The sequence below is a fragment of the Notolepis coatsorum genome (assembly GCF_963971535.1).
Source record: "Notolepis coatsorum genome assembly, chromosome: 8".
In the NCBI taxonomy this organism is placed as follows: domain Eukaryota; kingdom Metazoa; phylum Chordata; class Actinopteri; order Aulopiformes; family Paralepididae; genus Notolepis; species Notolepis coatsorum.
In genome coordinates, this window is record NC_140172.1 from 72,465,594 (window position 1) to 72,483,511 (window position 17,918).

The 17,918-nt window shown below is 41.5% G+C and overlaps 1 protein-coding gene across 1 annotated transcript in view; it reads left to right on the forward strand.

The window, feature by feature from the left end:
- The window catches only part of dop1b (DOP1 leucine zipper like protein B), a 272,141-nt gene extending 258,442 nt beyond the window's left edge, over positions 1–13,699 (forward strand). Inside the window, exon 39 of the mRNA XM_084320857.1 lies at positions 8,664–13,699. Coding sequence (XP_084176983.1) covers positions 8,664–8,927 — 264 coding nt within the window. The 3' untranslated portion in view covers positions 8,928–13,699. The remainder of the gene's footprint in view (positions 1–8,663) is intronic.
- Positions 13,700–17,918: the final 4,219 nt, after the last annotated feature.

Consider the following 17,918-nt stretch of genomic DNA (forward strand, 5'->3'; position numbering starts at 1 on the left):
AAAAACACAGATAGATAGATACCTGGTCTCTGAAGTAATGCAAAAAAAATAATCCAATAATCTCATGGCCATTCCAGTTATCCACAGCGATTGTGCCTCCGATGTTGTTGTACATTGCACTTCAACGGGCGGGCGGGGTCAGTAGTCCAAACCATCCCTAGAAGCGTGTGTTTTGCCGGAGTGTTTAGGACCCGCACCCATGCCGCAGCTCGGTAGAGAAAAGAAACCAACCCGTTTCTAACTGGGTGCATTACTGGCCGAAGGCATTAGAGGGCGGTATAATACCGTCTGCCAGCTCAGACACACTCAGAACAGTATGCACAAGGTGCCCCACTGAATTATGAATGGCAATAGATAATAAAAGAAATACCATGACAGAAACGTAGATCTACGTTTCCGGCACTCAACGGTCGGCCACAGAAACGTAGATCTACGTGAACGGCAGTCAATGTGTTAAAATAAAAAAATGTATGATTCTAATAATAATAATAATAATAATAATAATAATAATAATAATAATAATAATAATAATAATAATAATAATAATAATAATAATAATAATAATAATAACTTAAAAATAAGGATACCGGTAAAAACGGTAAAACACGTATTCCAAATAAATACTGGTCATGGTTATTTTTTGTCTTGCATCTCTCAGGAGTCGACCAGCACACCGGCGTGACCAAGTGACGTCATTTGTTTGACGAGGTCTGGTGGAGAATTTCCTGAACGCTCATACTGTAGAAAGAGCAAGCCTGAAACTACATAGTAGCTAGTTTTGATTTGATGTTGATAGCCCAATAAATAATTGAAACGGGATCATTTCAATTCGATGCTAAATAAGGTTTTACACATGCGTAAATTGTACTCTATTTGTATTATTATCTTCGTCGTTTTTTATCACACTAGTGATCACGCTATTTGTCGGTCTTTTGGAGTGCACTTGGAGTTGTTTTGTGCCGTTTCAGAGGAGGATTATGAGGCGAGGTAAGAAAATAATTGTTTATTCATATAATTCTTTGTACATAGGCAACCCGAGGGCGCATTTTCATTGTTTCTAATGCTTCATGGAGCATGTTTACATTTGCTCAGCATCATAGTAGAAAAACACATCTTCTAAAATCGTTTTTGTGTACAGTATACAGTATGTACAGTATGAAAACAAACGGTCAGGTCATATAGGTGAGACTGTACTGAAAAGAATGATACCAAACATACCATGGTAAAAAAAGGTAGCCAAAACTTTGAAAATAGCTTAAACTCGAGAGGGTTTTTTTTTACACTGAAATTCAAATTCGAACTGGTCTACAATTCTGCAACGAATATCGAATTAGATTTTTTGTTAACCCTTTCTCTGCCACGCTTATATCCATCCTTATACCATCCTCTGCCAGCTCTATTTGTCTATGGAGATGTTCCCCTTCTTTGCAGGGCTATAACTTTTTAAATTGTATTGCTAAATTGACATTACTATGGCCCATTCAACGTCAAGTATCTATCGTTTAGGATGTAGCAACGTTCTACTTTTTCATTCACATATTCATACTAAAATACGGTCTAAAGTATAAATATGTTTTTATCATTTTCTGCAGCATTCTGCAGAACGTGAGTTATAGCCATAAATACATATATTAGATCATCAAATGTAGTTTGATACCGATTGACGTCAGATTAAAAATGTCAATTGTACAAGGTCCTAAACGCCATGCCTCATCATCTGCTGGTGACCGGAGGGGGGGGGGGGTTTATAAGTCCGTGGCCCACGTTAAATCATCTATGCAGTATGGGTCATATATTGATCAGAGCAGTTTGTATCGAAAATAATAATCAAACATGCTGAAACTCACCGCAGCTTCCTCTGACCGTTGGGTGATCAGCGTGGAGCAGAAAGATCGCTATTATGGGATGTTGTTATATGCGATCAATTTCCAGGTTGTATAATACTATATACGTCCAAATCATGTTGTTTATCGAGTTATTGGCAACGGATCGCTATCCAGTGTATCGCTTGTGCACCACTTCCGGCCGCTCACTTCCGGTTTTGGCGATTCGCCGATCGGCCACCAGATGGCGGTCTTGAACAGTTGGAGAGTTGAGAGGAGATCAACAGCAAGTCTCAAGTCTCCGTGGGTGAAATATGATTGCCATGACAGATTTTTGAAATATTGATCTCAAAGACGCTGTACGACGTCATTGGCAGATTAAGCATGGCGAGCAATGACGTCTAAAGTCGTCCTTGGCGATTAAAGGGTTAAAGTGACAGCCCTAACACATACACCTTCCAATAATAATAATAATAATAATAATAATATAATAAACGTTATTTGTATAGCACCTTTCATACAAGAATTGTAGCCCAAAGTGCTTCACAGCAGTGAAATAGACATAAGATTAACATAAAATAAACAGAATAAAAGCAAAGTCGAGAATAAGAAAAAGACGATAGACGATAACAATATTGATTACAAATATTGATTAATGAGAACCAAGCCGACAATTAAGTTCAGACAAATATAACCATGACAGCATGTGTACTGCAGAGAGATTGTATCAAGAAGTGGGGAAATGTCTCAAGACTTGAGGAATGGCATTAGAATGCTAAGGTAAAGAGAGATGTTTTTAGCTTACTTTTGAAAATATTTTGTGATCTAGCCTCCAACACGGTAAAGTGTTCCATAGCTTTGGTGCGTCGTTAGCAAAGGCCGACTTTTCTATAGGCCTGTTTCTGGGAACCTTAGTAGATGATCGTAGGGTTCTTGGGGGGAAATAGTTGACAAGAGAATTGGCAATGTAGCTTGATCCTGTTCCATTTAGGGCTTTGTATAACGAGGAAGACCATAAAATCAATTCTAAATGTTACCGTAAGCCAGTGCAGAGTAGCTAACATTGGACTGATGTTCTCTCTCCTCTTGGTTCTAGTTAATAGCCTAGCTGCAGAGTAGCTAACACTGGACTGATGTGGTCTCTCCTCTTGGTTCTAGTTAATAGTGATGAAATATGACACATAAATAATAGCAGACATTCTTCTCTCACTCCCTGTCACACAAGGCCCCAAATCCCTTTCCCAAATCCCTCTCCCTCCCCCGCTCCCTTGTCTCTCACTCTCTCGGACATTCTAGTGCCACTTAACCTTCGGGTGAGGCAAATAAATTACACCCAAAAACGTCATAACAAGCTCGCCAGATGGCTACACCACAGATCGTTATCAAATGGCCCCAGTGTTTTAAACAGTCAACCATCATCCCAGTCCCAAAATCCTCCAAAATAACCTGCCTCAACGACTACAGACCCATAGCACTCACATCTACAGCAATGAAATCATTTGAGCACCTGGTCCTAGACTACCTAAAAACCGTCATCACCTCAACTAGATCCTAGGGATGCACCGAATGGGAAATTCTTGGCCGAAACCGATACCGAAAATAGGAAACAGTTGGCCGAAAACCGAATGCCGAAAGGCCGAAAATGATTAATAGAAATATATATATATAATTTTTTTTTTCAGCTACCTGATTATGACAAAAGACATGATTATGGCAAAACTTAACTTAAATAATATTAATAAAAGTCAAGTGCATTTTCTTTTCTCTGTAGGATAACTACAACCAAGTGCATTCAGAACAAAGCCAAGGTGCTTTAAAACTGCATAAAGATCTGCACACACAAGAGGGAGAATAGCTTATAGCAGACTTAATGATGTTACTGTAGTGGCTACAGTAAGCATTTTATATAAAAGTACTCTGTATTTTTGTATGACAACTAATAAAGAAACTTGAACTACTTCACTGCGTTCTAGCCTACATGGAAGGACTTGTATTTACTACATCTCCCGTGACTCTTAGCGGGGGATGACGTAGCTTAACACTTTCACTGCCACGCCGTGTTTTCCTTTTTACCCCCTTGATGCCACCATCCACTCCAATGTTAACGTTAATATCGCCTAATCTATGTTTTAAATTATGGCTATGTGTCTAATCTGCCCGTCTCTTATCAAAGAATCATTTTCCAGTCAACATTGTCAAGGCAGATTGTTTTTTTATCGCTTCATTTCCGTTTGATAGCATTTTGAAAATCACCCGTTTTCGCGGAAAAAACAACCCATGCCTATGATAATCGCCTTTTACTGGAATATTCCAGAACGTTGTCATTTGTCTGCCTATTTATGAATCGTTTTCAAATAAACGCTAGATGATCGATAGTATATGTGTGCGCACGCACGCTCGTGCCGCGCGCTGATAATCGCTGCTCTTATTTCCTCATGGCTTTTACAGTCAAAACAGCCATATCACATATCACATAAACGCTTATATATCCGTGAAAACGAGTCTGATTATCCTAACACTGATAACATAGATTCCTTACCTGAGGTCAGATGGTATCCAAATGGTTTATTCCAATTTCCGATCGCCATTCGAAAAAATCGATAATTGTATTGATCCATCGTGTATACAGTATAACCCATATTCGCCGTGGCTCAGAGGCTCCAGAATGAACTCTGGTAGACCCCGGCTGCATCAGTGAGAAGTAAAATGTGGAGTCAGAAATCCGTTCTCCCATTCACTTTCATTGAGTCCATTCCAAAAGGGTGATTTAACATCTGGGAGACGATAGGGGGCGCTTATTTCACATCTGAGCGCCGGCGGTCCCTGGATCTCCAACGGTAGGCTCGCGTGATGAAACGAGAATACTTGTGACGTGGCATTCAACGGTCGGGGCGTAAACCCGAGATATCTCGGGCGTGGCATACAAAGTGTTAAGAAAGACGAGTGAATAGCACTGCACAAGACCGTAGCAGACTACAAAGAGTGACACGTTCAGCCGAACGCACAATTGGAGGGGGGCTTCCCACCCTCCAGAACATTTACAACAAGCGGTGCAGGGGGAAGGCTAAGAGAATTATTAAGGACTCGAGCCACCCGAACAACTGCCTCTTTGAACTGCTGCGGTCAGGCAAGCGATACCGGAGTCTTAAGGCGAGCACAGAAAGACTCAGAAGAAGCTTCTATCCCCAGGCCATCAGGCTGCTAAACGAACAATAAACACTATGCAACAACCATCAAATGCACACAGCACACACTCACTTAAACCACACAAACACACTTTGTATTTGTTGATGGAGGATTTGCACTGCAACTCGTGCACCCACTGTGGATTGTGCCTAGGTTGCACCTCATCCCATTTCTGCCTTGCACTATATAGTATTGTATTGGTACACTGCACAGTATTGTGTATTGTGTGGTGGCTCAGTTACGTCTATTCTGCATCGAACATTGTACATGTGTCTATGCTGAACACTGTGACCTCATTTTTTTTTTTTTTTACTTCTAATTTACATGCTATACTGTGTTATTTTGTTTCATACTTATCTTGTCTTGCACAGTCTCTGGAGCGTAACAGTAAGAAGCATTTTGTATAAAAGTATTCTGTACTTCTGTATGACAACTATTAAAGAAACTTGAAACTTGAAACTTGAACTTGAAAGAGGAACTGAAGCGTTGTTAGCTAGCTTAACGCTAACGTTAGTTAAGGTTTTTAACCGCGACGGGCATATAGTAATGGCGAGGATATAAAGCATGTTAAAGACTCATTTATTGGACGCGTTGCGCGCAGAGTTTACATAGAAACAGCGTGACCCAAGAGGAGTTATCACAGGCTGCAGAACGCAGGACTGAAGAGCTCACGTTGCGCATGTAATGACTGAAGCCGCGTTTTGATGACATCATCACAACAACGCGCGTTAGGTTACAGGTTGTTCCTGTTTCGGTGATATATTTTCGGTGAAAGAACTCTTTCGGCCAGAAGCCGAAAGGCCATTTTTCTGAAATTTCTGTGCATCCCTACTAGATCCATACCAATTCGCCTACCGTGCCAACAGGTCAGTAGAGGATGCCATTAGTCTAGTACTCCACCACACACTCCTACACCTAGAAACCCCCAACACATACGCACGCATCCTGTTTATCGATTTTAGTTCAGCCTTCAACACCATCTCCCCCAACAAACTATTTTCCAAACTTCAGGACATGAACATCAACCCGGCCATGAACTACTGGATCCTTGACTTCCTCAACAAGAGAACCCAAAAAGTCAAGGTGAACAACCTCACATCCCACTCCCTGACACTCAGCACTGGTGCCCCACAGGGCTGCGTCCTTTCCCCCTGGCTCTTCTCCATCTACACCAACCAACTCATCTCCCTGGATAGCTCAGTAAAAAATCTTTAAATATGCAGACGACACCACCATCCTCGGCCTGATCACAAATAACGACAAGACCTCCTACCGGCGAGAGGTGGACAGAGCAGCGAGATGGTGCTCCATCAACAACCTCCTGCTCAACACCTCCAAAACTACAGAAATAGCCATCGACTTCAGATCTGCCAACAAAACACACAAACTCCCACTATCAATCACTGACCAATCCATAACTCTGACGGACTCACTCAAATTCCTAGGCACCCACATCAACAATAACCTAAAATGGGACACCAACATCACCTACATTACAAAAAAGGCCCAGCAGCGCCTGTACTTCCTCAGGCAACTGAGGAAGTACAGGGTCAAACGCCACCTGCTGGTCCAATTCTACACCGCCATCATACAAAGCATACTCACCTCTTCAATAACAGTCTGGTACGGTTCCGCACAAAAACTATCCATATAAAAACTTCAGCGCATCATAAACAAGGCCTCCAAAATCACAGGATGTGACCTTCCCTCCTTGGACTCCATCTTCACCTCCCGCACAACCACCCGCGCCAGAAAAATAGCTAAGGACCCCTCACACCCAGCACACCCCCTGTTTCAGCCCCTGCCCTCAGGTAGGCGCTTTAAGTCCATCCTTTCCAAAACCACCCGCTTCAAAGACAGCTTCTTCCCCACCGCTATTCGGACCCTGAACTCCCTTGGCCCCCCTCTCCCCCCCCCACACTAACCAAGCTCCTGACCGATGGACTAGATTCTTCTGTGTGTTTATGTTGTGCTATGTTGTGCTGTGCTGTATTTATGTATTTATTGTGTCATGTTGTACTGTATCCACCCTGGCCTGTACCGAACAATAATACCACCAACCTGGTTGCGTGGCAATAAAGGAAACTTGAACTTGAACATCCCTCACTCCACAAAAACACACACACACACATAGCCCCTCCCCATTACACATTTAAACAGCTAGCCATTAGTCTTATCTAAGAAGCAGAACTGCCCACAGAGCAAGGCCAGATACAGGTTAAGTACCTCACCACAACGATCACAGATCGTTAATGATAAGACACACACACACTCATGCACGGCTGACATAGGGGTGTCCAGATACACAGCCACTGGCAACGCGCTCACACACACACATTGATTCACATTCCAGCACCCCCTTGCTCTCTCTTTCTCTCTCCCTCTCTCTTTCTCTCTCTCCATCGCACACATACACACACCAAGTGACCATATGCCATAAAAGGGCATGACACGAGGGGAGAAGAAGACAGAAGGCGGATCTCCTCACTTTTTTTTTGACGACTTGACCGGCAGGTCAAACAAACTCTGTGTTCCAGAACTAGTACCTTGTTCATTCACTTTTTATAATAAACTACCTCAAAAGTGTTTAATTCTTACCAGCTTGGCTGGCCGTTCATACTAATACAATTGGCAGTATTAGGGGGTGGGAAAGCTGGCCGGTGGGAATCTGGCGTTGTAGACAGCGACGCCTACAGGTCAGGTCTTTTTTTTTTAAGTGTTTAATTCTTTACTTATTTTTAAAATCGTATTACCGATCGAGGTTTCCAAGTTTACAATCCTGACAATCGTCTAGCTGCAGAGTAGCTAACACTGGACTGGTGTGATCTCTCTTCTTGGTTCTAGTTAATAGTCTAGCTGCAGAGTAGCTAACACTGGACTGATGTGGTCTCTCCTCTTGGTTCTAGTTAATAGTCTAGCTGCAGAGTAGCTAACACTGGACTGATGTGGTTTCTCCTCTTGTTTCTAGTTAATAGTTTAGCTGCAGAGTAGCTAACACTGGACTGATGTGGTTTCTCCTCTTGGTTCTAGTTAATAGTCTAGCTGCAGAGTAGCTAACACTGGACTGATGTGGTCTCTCCTCTTGGTTCTAGTTAATAGTCTAGCTGCAGAGTAGCTAACACTGGACTGATGTGGTTTCTCCTCTTGGTTCTAGTTAATAGTCTAGCTGCAGAGTAGCTAACACTGGACTGATGTGGTTTCTCCTCGTGGTTCTAGTTAATAGTCTAGCTGCAGAGTAGCTAACACTGGACTGATGTGATCTCTCTTCTTGGTTCTAGTTAATAGCCTAGCTGCAGAGTAGCTAACACTGGACTAATGTTCTCATCTTGGTTCTAGTTAATAGCCTAGCTGCAGAGTAGCTAACACTGGACTAATGTTCTCCTCTTGGTTCTAGTTCATATCTGCAGAGTTACAATGGCTGTACTCATCCCCTAACCTCTTAACCTTACCCTTTTCCTTAACCTAATCATAACTGTAACCCTAAACTTAAAATCTTTTCAAACTGCGGCCAAGATTTCCTCAAACTGGTCCTCACAAATATAATAATACTATGTAGGCACACACTCGCATACAGCAACACTGGTTGTTCTAACATTCATCATGTGATTTGATGTGTGGCTCGTTCTGATGACATCACGTGTTGTTGTTTCCCAGGCAGTGAACGGGCTGAGCGAGGAGTCGTCTTCAGAGCGGCTGGAGTTCCCCCTCCTCATGCAGCAGCGCTCCCTGTCCTCCATCACCCAGCTGGTCCCCTTCCTTCACACCCTCTGCTGCTCCTTCCAGGGGCCTCCTGTCCCCTCCCCCAGCCACCCTGCAGCCCACCTGCCTGTAGCAGACTACCCCGCCGCCAGCACCGCCGTGCTCCGGAGGCTGGAGCACATCACACAGGAAGAGTTCCTGGACCCTGTGGAGAGTTAGGACTCACCGCGACATCACACAGGAAGAGTTCCTGGACCCTATGGAGAGTTAGGACTCACCGTGACGAGCGCTTTTCACACTGTATTTGGAGCCTCTTTTAACCCTTGGCTGACTGGGCTCTTAATGTACCAGTGTGAAACCTTAGTTATTTAATGACAATTTGTTAAAGAACCCTGAGTTAAGCCCAGGCTCTGATGGTACATGTTAAAGAACCCTGAGTTAAGCCCAGGCTCTGATGGTACATGTTAAAGAAGCCTGAGTTAAGCCCAGGCTCTGATGGTACATGTTAAAGAAGCCTGAGTTAAGCCCAGGCTCTGATGGTACATGTTAAAGAAGCCTGAGTTAAGCCCAGGCTCTGATGGTACATGTTAAAGAAGGTGACCCTGAGTTAAGCCAGGCTCTGATGGTACATGTTAAAGAAGCCTGAGTTAAGCCCAGGCTCTGATGGTACATGTTAAAGAAGGTGACCCTGAGTTAAGCCAGGCTCTGATGGTATAAAGAAGCCTGAGTTAAGCCCAGGCTCTGATGGTACATGTTAAAGAAGCCTGAGTTAAGCCCAGGCTCTGATGGTACATGTTAAAGAAGCCTGAGTTAAGCCCAGGCTCTGATGGTACATGTTAAAGTAGGTGACCCTGAGTTAAGCCAGGCTCTGATGGTACATGTTAAAGAATCCTGAGTTAAGCCCAGGCTCTGCTCTCAAGTTACTTTGCAGGGTAGCCTGATATGTCAGACCCATTGGGCCTGAAAGCGGCCCGTTGACTACTGTAGTAACAAAGAGAACTGTTGTCTATAAAGTCACTTTGATTTACCATGTGCGTTGCCTTGGTAACACAGGTTAAAAAGTGTCTTATAGGTAGTGAGTGAGGTTACCTGACATTTACCTTGTTTTGTCTGTTGGCTCCGGGCTGTGTTTTCGCCGATCAACCAATACATTGTTGGAAAGTTACATTTTCCGCCTTTCGATCGTCACCTCACTCAACCTATTGCGTGATTCCATTCTCGAGTTACAAGACGGAACATCCGGCGAGCGTCATTTGACAAGCCGTTCAGACAAGTGACCATGTCCAGTTGTTAACGGTCCCTGAACTGACCCGTCACCGTTGATGGCAAAAATGATTGACCACCGTTGTAGCCAAGGAGCGTCTGCTCCGAAAGCGATCCCAGATGGGCACAGAGAGTGGGGGGAAGGTGACACAAGAAGACGAAGTCCATTGTTTTGACTAGAGCATCGAAATGAATGGCAGCGGACGGCCATTTTGGATAATCATGCCGAATCTTTACTGGTACACACATTACAAAAACCTTTAAAACATTTATTTTCCGTGGGAGTGTATAAAGTATAACGGATCACAAATTACTTTGGGTATGCAATTGTCAAAAACAAGAAAAGAAACTAGCCCCATTTTTGCCTGATGCTTAAGAGGTTAAACCACCTCCATGGTGAGTCAAAGTGACTTCCTAAACCACCATGCTGAGTCAAAGTGACTTCCTAAACCACCACCATGTTGAGTCAAAGTGACTTCCTAAACCACCATGCTGAGTCAAAGTGACTTCCTAAACCACCACCATGCTGAGTCAAAGTGACTTCCTAAACCACCACCATGCTGAGTCAAAGTGACTTCCTAAACCACCATGCTGAGTCAAAGTGACTTCCTAAACCACCATGCTGAGTCAAAGTGACTTCCTAAACCACCATGCTGAGTCAAAGTGACTTCCTAAACCACCACCATGCTGAGTCAAAGTGACTTCCTAAACTACCACTTGCGCTGGTACACTATTAACTTATTAGCCAACAAGCCGACTTCAGATCCACTGGGAGGTGCAGCTTCAGATCCACTGGGAGGTGTAGCTTCAGATCCACTGGGAGGTGTAGCTTCAGATCCACTGGGAGGTGCAGCTTCAGATCCACTGGGAGGTGCAGCTTCAGATCCACTGGGAGGTGTAGCTTCAGATCCACTGGGAGGTGTAGCTTCAGATCCACTGGGAGGTGTAGCTTCAGATCCACTGGGAGGTGTAGCTTCAGATCCACTGGGAGGTGCAGTTTCAGATCCACTGGGAGGTGTAGCAGCATAGCCTATTCATGGGTCTGATATGTCCGGCTGATTTTCAGGGTTGACAATAAGAGGCCTTGCACGGAATGTTTGTGTAGTTCTGTCTTCTGCCTGTAATATAGCAACCATTGATTGCACAATGAACAACAGTTGTTACCGGTTGATATATGAGAAATATATCAACATAAAAACACAATAATTTGGTGTTTTATTACTGGATCTTGTAAACAAGTCACAGTGAAACAGTAAAATTGTGCTTTTCAAGTGTTTACCTACTCTACCACTACAGAAATTAGGCATTTTCTTCTCAAAGTGGTTACTAATGGTTACAGGCAGCCATCTACACAAAGAAGAATGATAACTACACAAACATACCATGCAAGGCCTCTGAATTCCAGACATTGACGGGTGCAGCGTGAAGGTGGGCCCATTGCTAAGCACCGGACTGAGAATCTACAATGTGAAAAGTATGTTTTAAAATGCAGGCCTTCTTCTCAAACTTTTAAACATCCCACGGGAAATGGAACTGGAGCCACAGAAGTGGAACATGTAGAATAGGCACAACCACTGAGAATGTCGTATTGTAGAGCTAGAAGAAGAAAAGGAAAATGTTTTGCAGTGATGTCTTACAACATGGAATCATGTCTTGCCTTCTTCAGTTTCTTACACTCCGTAATATAATACGTATATAATGCGTTTTACCTCCAAGGTACAGTACTCTCACTCCGAATCTGGTCTGTAAATCACTCTGGAATGTACAGACATTAATTCCAACTGGCTTTTTGGATAACCGACCACAGCTTGTAGAAGGCCTCATTCGGCGACGTTGTGTGACCTGTTTGTCACGTTCAGATTGAGGTGTTCTCACCGCAGGTGGGACAGGGTCTGTTTTTAAAGATGGGGAAGGTAACGACATTAGGAACTTGTGAACCTTACAGTAAAACGAGTGCTGACGCAGAGTTTAAAAAGAGTAGCATCGACTCTTTAATAGCAGATTCAATGTAACGGTGAAGACCTGAGGCCTTTCATGGAACATTTAGAATGCCCATTTGTCCTCATGTTGGAAGAAACAGTTGCTATGTGTTGATGTGAAGAAATATATCATCACGAATGTTACAAGTTGGTGTTTTATTACTGGATCTTGTAAACAAGTTGCAGTGGAACAGTAATCTTATGCTTTTCCAGTGTTTTACCAACTCTTCCACTACACAAAAATGAGGCGTTTTCTTGTGGTTACCAATGGTTACAAGAAGGACTGAGAACTACGCAAACATTCCTTGAAAGCCCTCTATACTGATTACTGACATCTCTGATGTAGCTTTGAAAGCCCCTCTCCTGAAACGCCCTCTCCCCTACTAGCACATGCCTGTCTGACTCGTAGAATGTAATTTGAGGAAGGAGGGTAACTCAACCATCCCACTTGCCCCATAAGCTAGTATTTCGTCCATCTGAGCTAGCGTGTAATTTTCTGCACTTGCAGGCTTTTAAGTGGGGTGTAACAGAAGAGGCTTGGAGACTGTAGTTGAATAGCAGATGCTAACCTAGAGACCAGAAGTCCTTTAGGTTCCGCTCCTAGACTGCAGTTAAATAGCAGATGCTAACCTAGAGACCAGAAGTCCTTTAGGTTCCTAGACTGCAGTTGAATAGCAGATGCTAACCTAGAGACCAGAAGTCCTTTAGGTTCCTAGACTGCAGTCCAATAGCAGACACTAACCTAGAGACCAGAAGTCCTTAGGTTCCTTTCCTACACGTAAGGCGAGGTGACACAACCGGAGACGCTTCTCTGTTCAGCCACTGTTTGGTAGTTATCATGGAAACCTCCACAATTGTTGGTTGGGATATAATGCCCTGCTTTTAGATGTTCTAGTTTTATGGGTTAAATTATTGACCGTGATTTGTGTACACTGGAAACATTTTACTTTTTAGATATTATTTGTTGTACCTAAGTACATGCTTGCTCTCTTTTCTGTGTTTTACTTAAGGGAAATCTTCAGCCTTCGTCTGTCTCTAGGTGTTAAAAGGAAAGTTTCATTTTTATTTTTATTTTTTATCCTATCCTATTGATCACTAACCAAGTCCCCTCTACAAAGTCTCTGTGCTCTTTTTATTTTTGCAAAGAAATAAATGGTAGTGAAATCAATAATGGAGTGTAATGAGATTGAAACATTGAACACATTGTAATAACTGTCCTAAGCAGAAATACCCTCAAAAGACGAGTATTTGGTGCAAATAAGGTGCTTGTCAATAGCAATTGGCTAGTACACTAATGCAAATCAATGGGCCTTTGAAACAATTCCTCTCAAAATCCCATGATGTTTCTTATTCGTACTAGAACGTACATGTGTTCTTACTATTACTGGTGTTTATGGAAGTAAATGAAATGCCAGCAACCCTCAGTGTGATTTTGGCAGAATGGTGTCAATCCCCATTGACATTGTTAGCAGATGCTAAAATTAGGCTTGTTGTCCATTTTTCCAAAAACAATGTTTGATGTTGAGAGGATTTTTGGTTAATTATCAATATAGACTGCTAAAATCTCCAGCCTTCCCTTTAATCCGTAGCTGTTACTGGCCATTGTTTTATTACACACATTGTTGAGTGGTTAGCGAGATTATTTTGAATGCTTAAACTGTCCCTTTTTTCTTTTTTTTAATTAACAGAAAGGAATACGTGAATAAAAGGAGCTTAAATGTGTGTTTTCATTTCTTGTGATTATTATTATCTGGCTAAAAACACACTTCAGTAAAAGTAAAAAAGTTTCTACTTTTAAATGTACTAAAAAGTCAAAGTAAAAACTTTTTTATTGCAAGGGACCAGGGGTCTCAAACTCATTCCATCGTGGGCCAAGTTTTCATTTGATATGAAATTATTCTTCTGATAGCAGGTGTTTAATCAAATATCCCCGCTTTCTAGTCTTGCACAAGGACCAATCAGCATGGGTATGGGCGGGTTAATTTTCCATTGATGGGGATTTGATTGGCTGTTTTTAAATAAAGTGTAGCCGCAGGATTAATAACGTTAACGTTAACGTTAGTTCGGCCAGAGAAACAAATATACAAATTAAAATGTTTGGACCTGCGAGATTTGTACTTTTCTCTGAAATGTAATTGAGTAAAAGTACAAGTATACAAACCTAATAATACTAGAGTAAAGTACAAATCCCCAAAAACAGTATTTAAGTATTGTAACGAAGTACAATTACTCAAGTACTTTACACCCCTGGAACTGAGGAACTTCTGTGATCACAGAACAGAAATAGCCTCGACTCAATCTCAAGTTCTGTAAACTCACTGGACTTGGTAAAATAATAGTCTTGACTCAATCTCAAGTTCTGTAAACTCACTGGACTTTGTAAAAGAATAGTTTTGACTCAATCTCAAGTTCTGTAAACTCACTGGACTTGGGAAAAGAATAGTCTACTCTTGACTCAATCTCAAGTTCTGTAAACTCACTGGACTTGGTAAAATAATTTTCCACAACAAATTATACTTGTCCTGAGACAAATTGTAAATATAGTTGTAGAAAAAGTGGTTCCAAAATATTATTTTAAATACCAAATAGCTCTTGAGGCCTCTTGTCCCACCGTCTTGACCAACTTCAGTTAAATATGTTTTTAATTTACTTTTTTGGTGTGATTTTGTTGATATGTCTCTTTTAATTGTTAAAACAATTTGTTTAATCATCAACATATTTTAAATAATAATAATTATGCACTGAAGCTGTGTCCTACGTGCGCAACCCTGTTACCAAAACCCTTTTTCTTTTTTTTACAGAAAAGACACAGGAAATTACATCATCAAGCCATGGGTAGACCAAAGATAATGGTGCATTCGGTCAGCCCTCATCACTTATCAATTTGAAAATGTATCATGTGACCAAATTGTACATACGAGGTGATAACGCTCTGTGTGCTAGTTAGGTTATCAAATCTGATCGGACACAAGGCAGCAGATTCAGACAGATTAACTACCACTTTGTCAAACTCCTTGTATTTCTGCTATATAAATGCACCATTTACCAATTTAGCATTGAATATTAACCAGTGTACTGTATCATTACTATGTTACGTGACACTGCTTATCTAGCCTACAGTATAGCTTATGTTACTGTAATGGAAATGTTATCTATGTACAACTTTTGACTCGTTAATATGATCAACTAGTCTGACTACAGCCCAGACACTAGGCTACAGTCTGTGTGTCTCTTTAACAACGAACCAAGGTTTGAGGAGATAGGAGAGGTCCAAGGCTATTTCCCTCTCCAGTTAAGACATAACAAGGCCATAGCTAATCTTTGTTATGACTCCCTAACTGGGGCATAATTCTTGTTTACCTTTCTGTCATATCTGGTGTCTAATGTACGTCATTTCAATGATGTATTAATGTACGTTCTGACCAGAGCTCTTGGTCACTTTCTGGTCAGACGCTTGTGTGTCTCTCTATAAACTGATGTCTGTGGAAGCACAGATATTAAACTATGTTCTATGTTTTTATATACAAATGACTATCTCAATTTCTACAGTTCACTGTCATGGCTCATTTTAAGTATTCCACAACATACCTATAGCTTACGTTAAATTATTTTATGTTTGCATCACAGTGTCATCTGAATCAGAGGGATAAAGCAATGATTGTATCAAGATTATTTGATTATTGCCACGTACACCAAGTTTATTAATCTAGCTACTAACTGGGGAGACTGAAAAATTACAGAAGAAGGAAGATCGCAAGGTCGATGAGTTACGTTAGAACAAACTTGAACGTGGATTCCATGTTGCAGGACTCAGGGCAGTCTACCGCGCGTTCTAGTAGTATACAATAGCAACCTTTAAATACTTGACCTGACAACATTTTACCTGCTTAGTTCAAACTATCGAATTGTAACTAGTAGATTTGCTGGGGAAAATAATGGCTTTTGTGCATAGATCACAAGATTTATCAGATTGATAAGCTTATATGAGGTGTATTTCATGTTGAGGGGCAGCAAGTAATAGACAACAGCGATCTTTAACCTGTTAAGCTGGGGGGTCCTTATCATAAATCAATCAATAGAGACCATATTAGATCCCCACCTGGGGTATCCTTGGAAACCCACACTCATTGGCTACAACCCTGTCCAGAAATCTTCGAGATCGCCAAATGATTGACTGAGCTAGAGCCCCGGGAGTCGTGTACATGTTGTGTACTTTGGCGCATGCCTCACATATCGGCATGTAACTCGAGAACCGCTGAACGGATTTTGACGCCTGAAACGACAATCGACAGGCAACAAATATGGCCTTAATTCTAAATATATATTGTATTAGAAGAAATGCACACCCGAGGTTGAGGTTGACCCACTAGAGGTCGGCAAAGTGGCGCATCGCGAATTGTCCTCAAGATGCAAAAATAATACCATTTATATTCTCCTTTGTTTCATCACAATTTACTCAAGCTTAGTAACAGACACAATATTTCTGACACTGGGAATACATACCCCCAGGTCCCTAGATGTTCCTAGTAGATACCAAATTGACCTTGTAGAGGTGGAGCAATCTTCCATTTACTTGGGCATGTACCTTTAGGTGAAATTTCAGAAAATAGGGCTACACCTAACAGGTTAAATACTTGACCTGGCAAGATTTCACCTGCATTGTAACTGAGACGTATGACGTTTCATTAAGGAGATAGAATTTCATAATTACCACCATAAATAGACTGGAGATTGCTGGGTATCAAGACGTTCAAACGAGCTGGCTTTTGTGATGGGAATGTTATCTATACATCTGTTAAAATACATATTCTATCTTTGTACCCAGACAACTAGGCTACAGTGTGTGTGTCTCTTTAAAGGACTCTAAAGTGCCAAGGTAATTTTTCTCTCCCTAGCCAGGCCATTTGATTTTGATTTGAAATCTTTTAGTATTGTTATTGATTCCCTAACTGGGGCACATTTTGTTTATACTTTGTCATATCTGAATGTCTAATGTTACGTCTTGAAACTGTATCAATGTTATATCTGACCAGACCTCTGTCATTTTGTGGTCAGACGCTTGTGTGTGAACATGATTGATTGATTGATTGATTGAAAACTTTATTAACAGATTGCAGAATGGGTACAATACAGTACAGCTCAATACACACAATTGTTAAGGGGATGCAGACCAGAGAAAGACTTTCGTCTTGTTTACATCAGGGTCCCCCATTTTCAATTCATCAGTCATTGTCTCTGATTGTAAACTGATCACTTTTCTTCTGTGGCCACAGATAAAATAAACTATGTTCTATTTTTAATAACGACTCAGAATTATTATACAATGGCTCATCTTTTATCCATTAATAATTTCCATAACACTTTTCATCATCTGATTCTTTATTCAAACGCTTGTTTTCTGTCATGTGTCACCATGAAGGGGTTATTTTCACACTGAATTTCTATTTTGCTCTCAGTTTTATACAAAATCATGTCACTCCCATTCTTTACCATAATTCATCACTCCATAAGAAGAGGGAGTGGTCATTCACACCTATAGACCAATGACAAAGAAATACTCAAAGTTTGGTCTCTTTATCCACTTTACTGCTTGTTACTGCCTTCTAGTGGCTACATTAAAAACAGGCTAGATATTTATCCTTAAAAACACCACTTCAAAGGACCAGCTGTTTTCTGGTAAAACTAAGAAAAGTCCTCTCCTTTGTTTATAAAACTATTCATGATCAGCCAGGGGTCACAAAACATGATGGTTTAAGCCAGTGGAGTCAAGATGTCTCCTTACTGGATTGGCTCTTGTTGGGACCGTACTGACCTTAACCATGACGAAATTGAAACTGTTTGGATTGAAATCTTATTCGAAAGGGCAAAAATAATCAGTACTAGTAGGCACAATCTATAGACCGCCAGAACAGAGTGGCTTCTATGACACACTTGATGGGTGTTTAGCTGGGGTGGAGGGTGTAGAAAA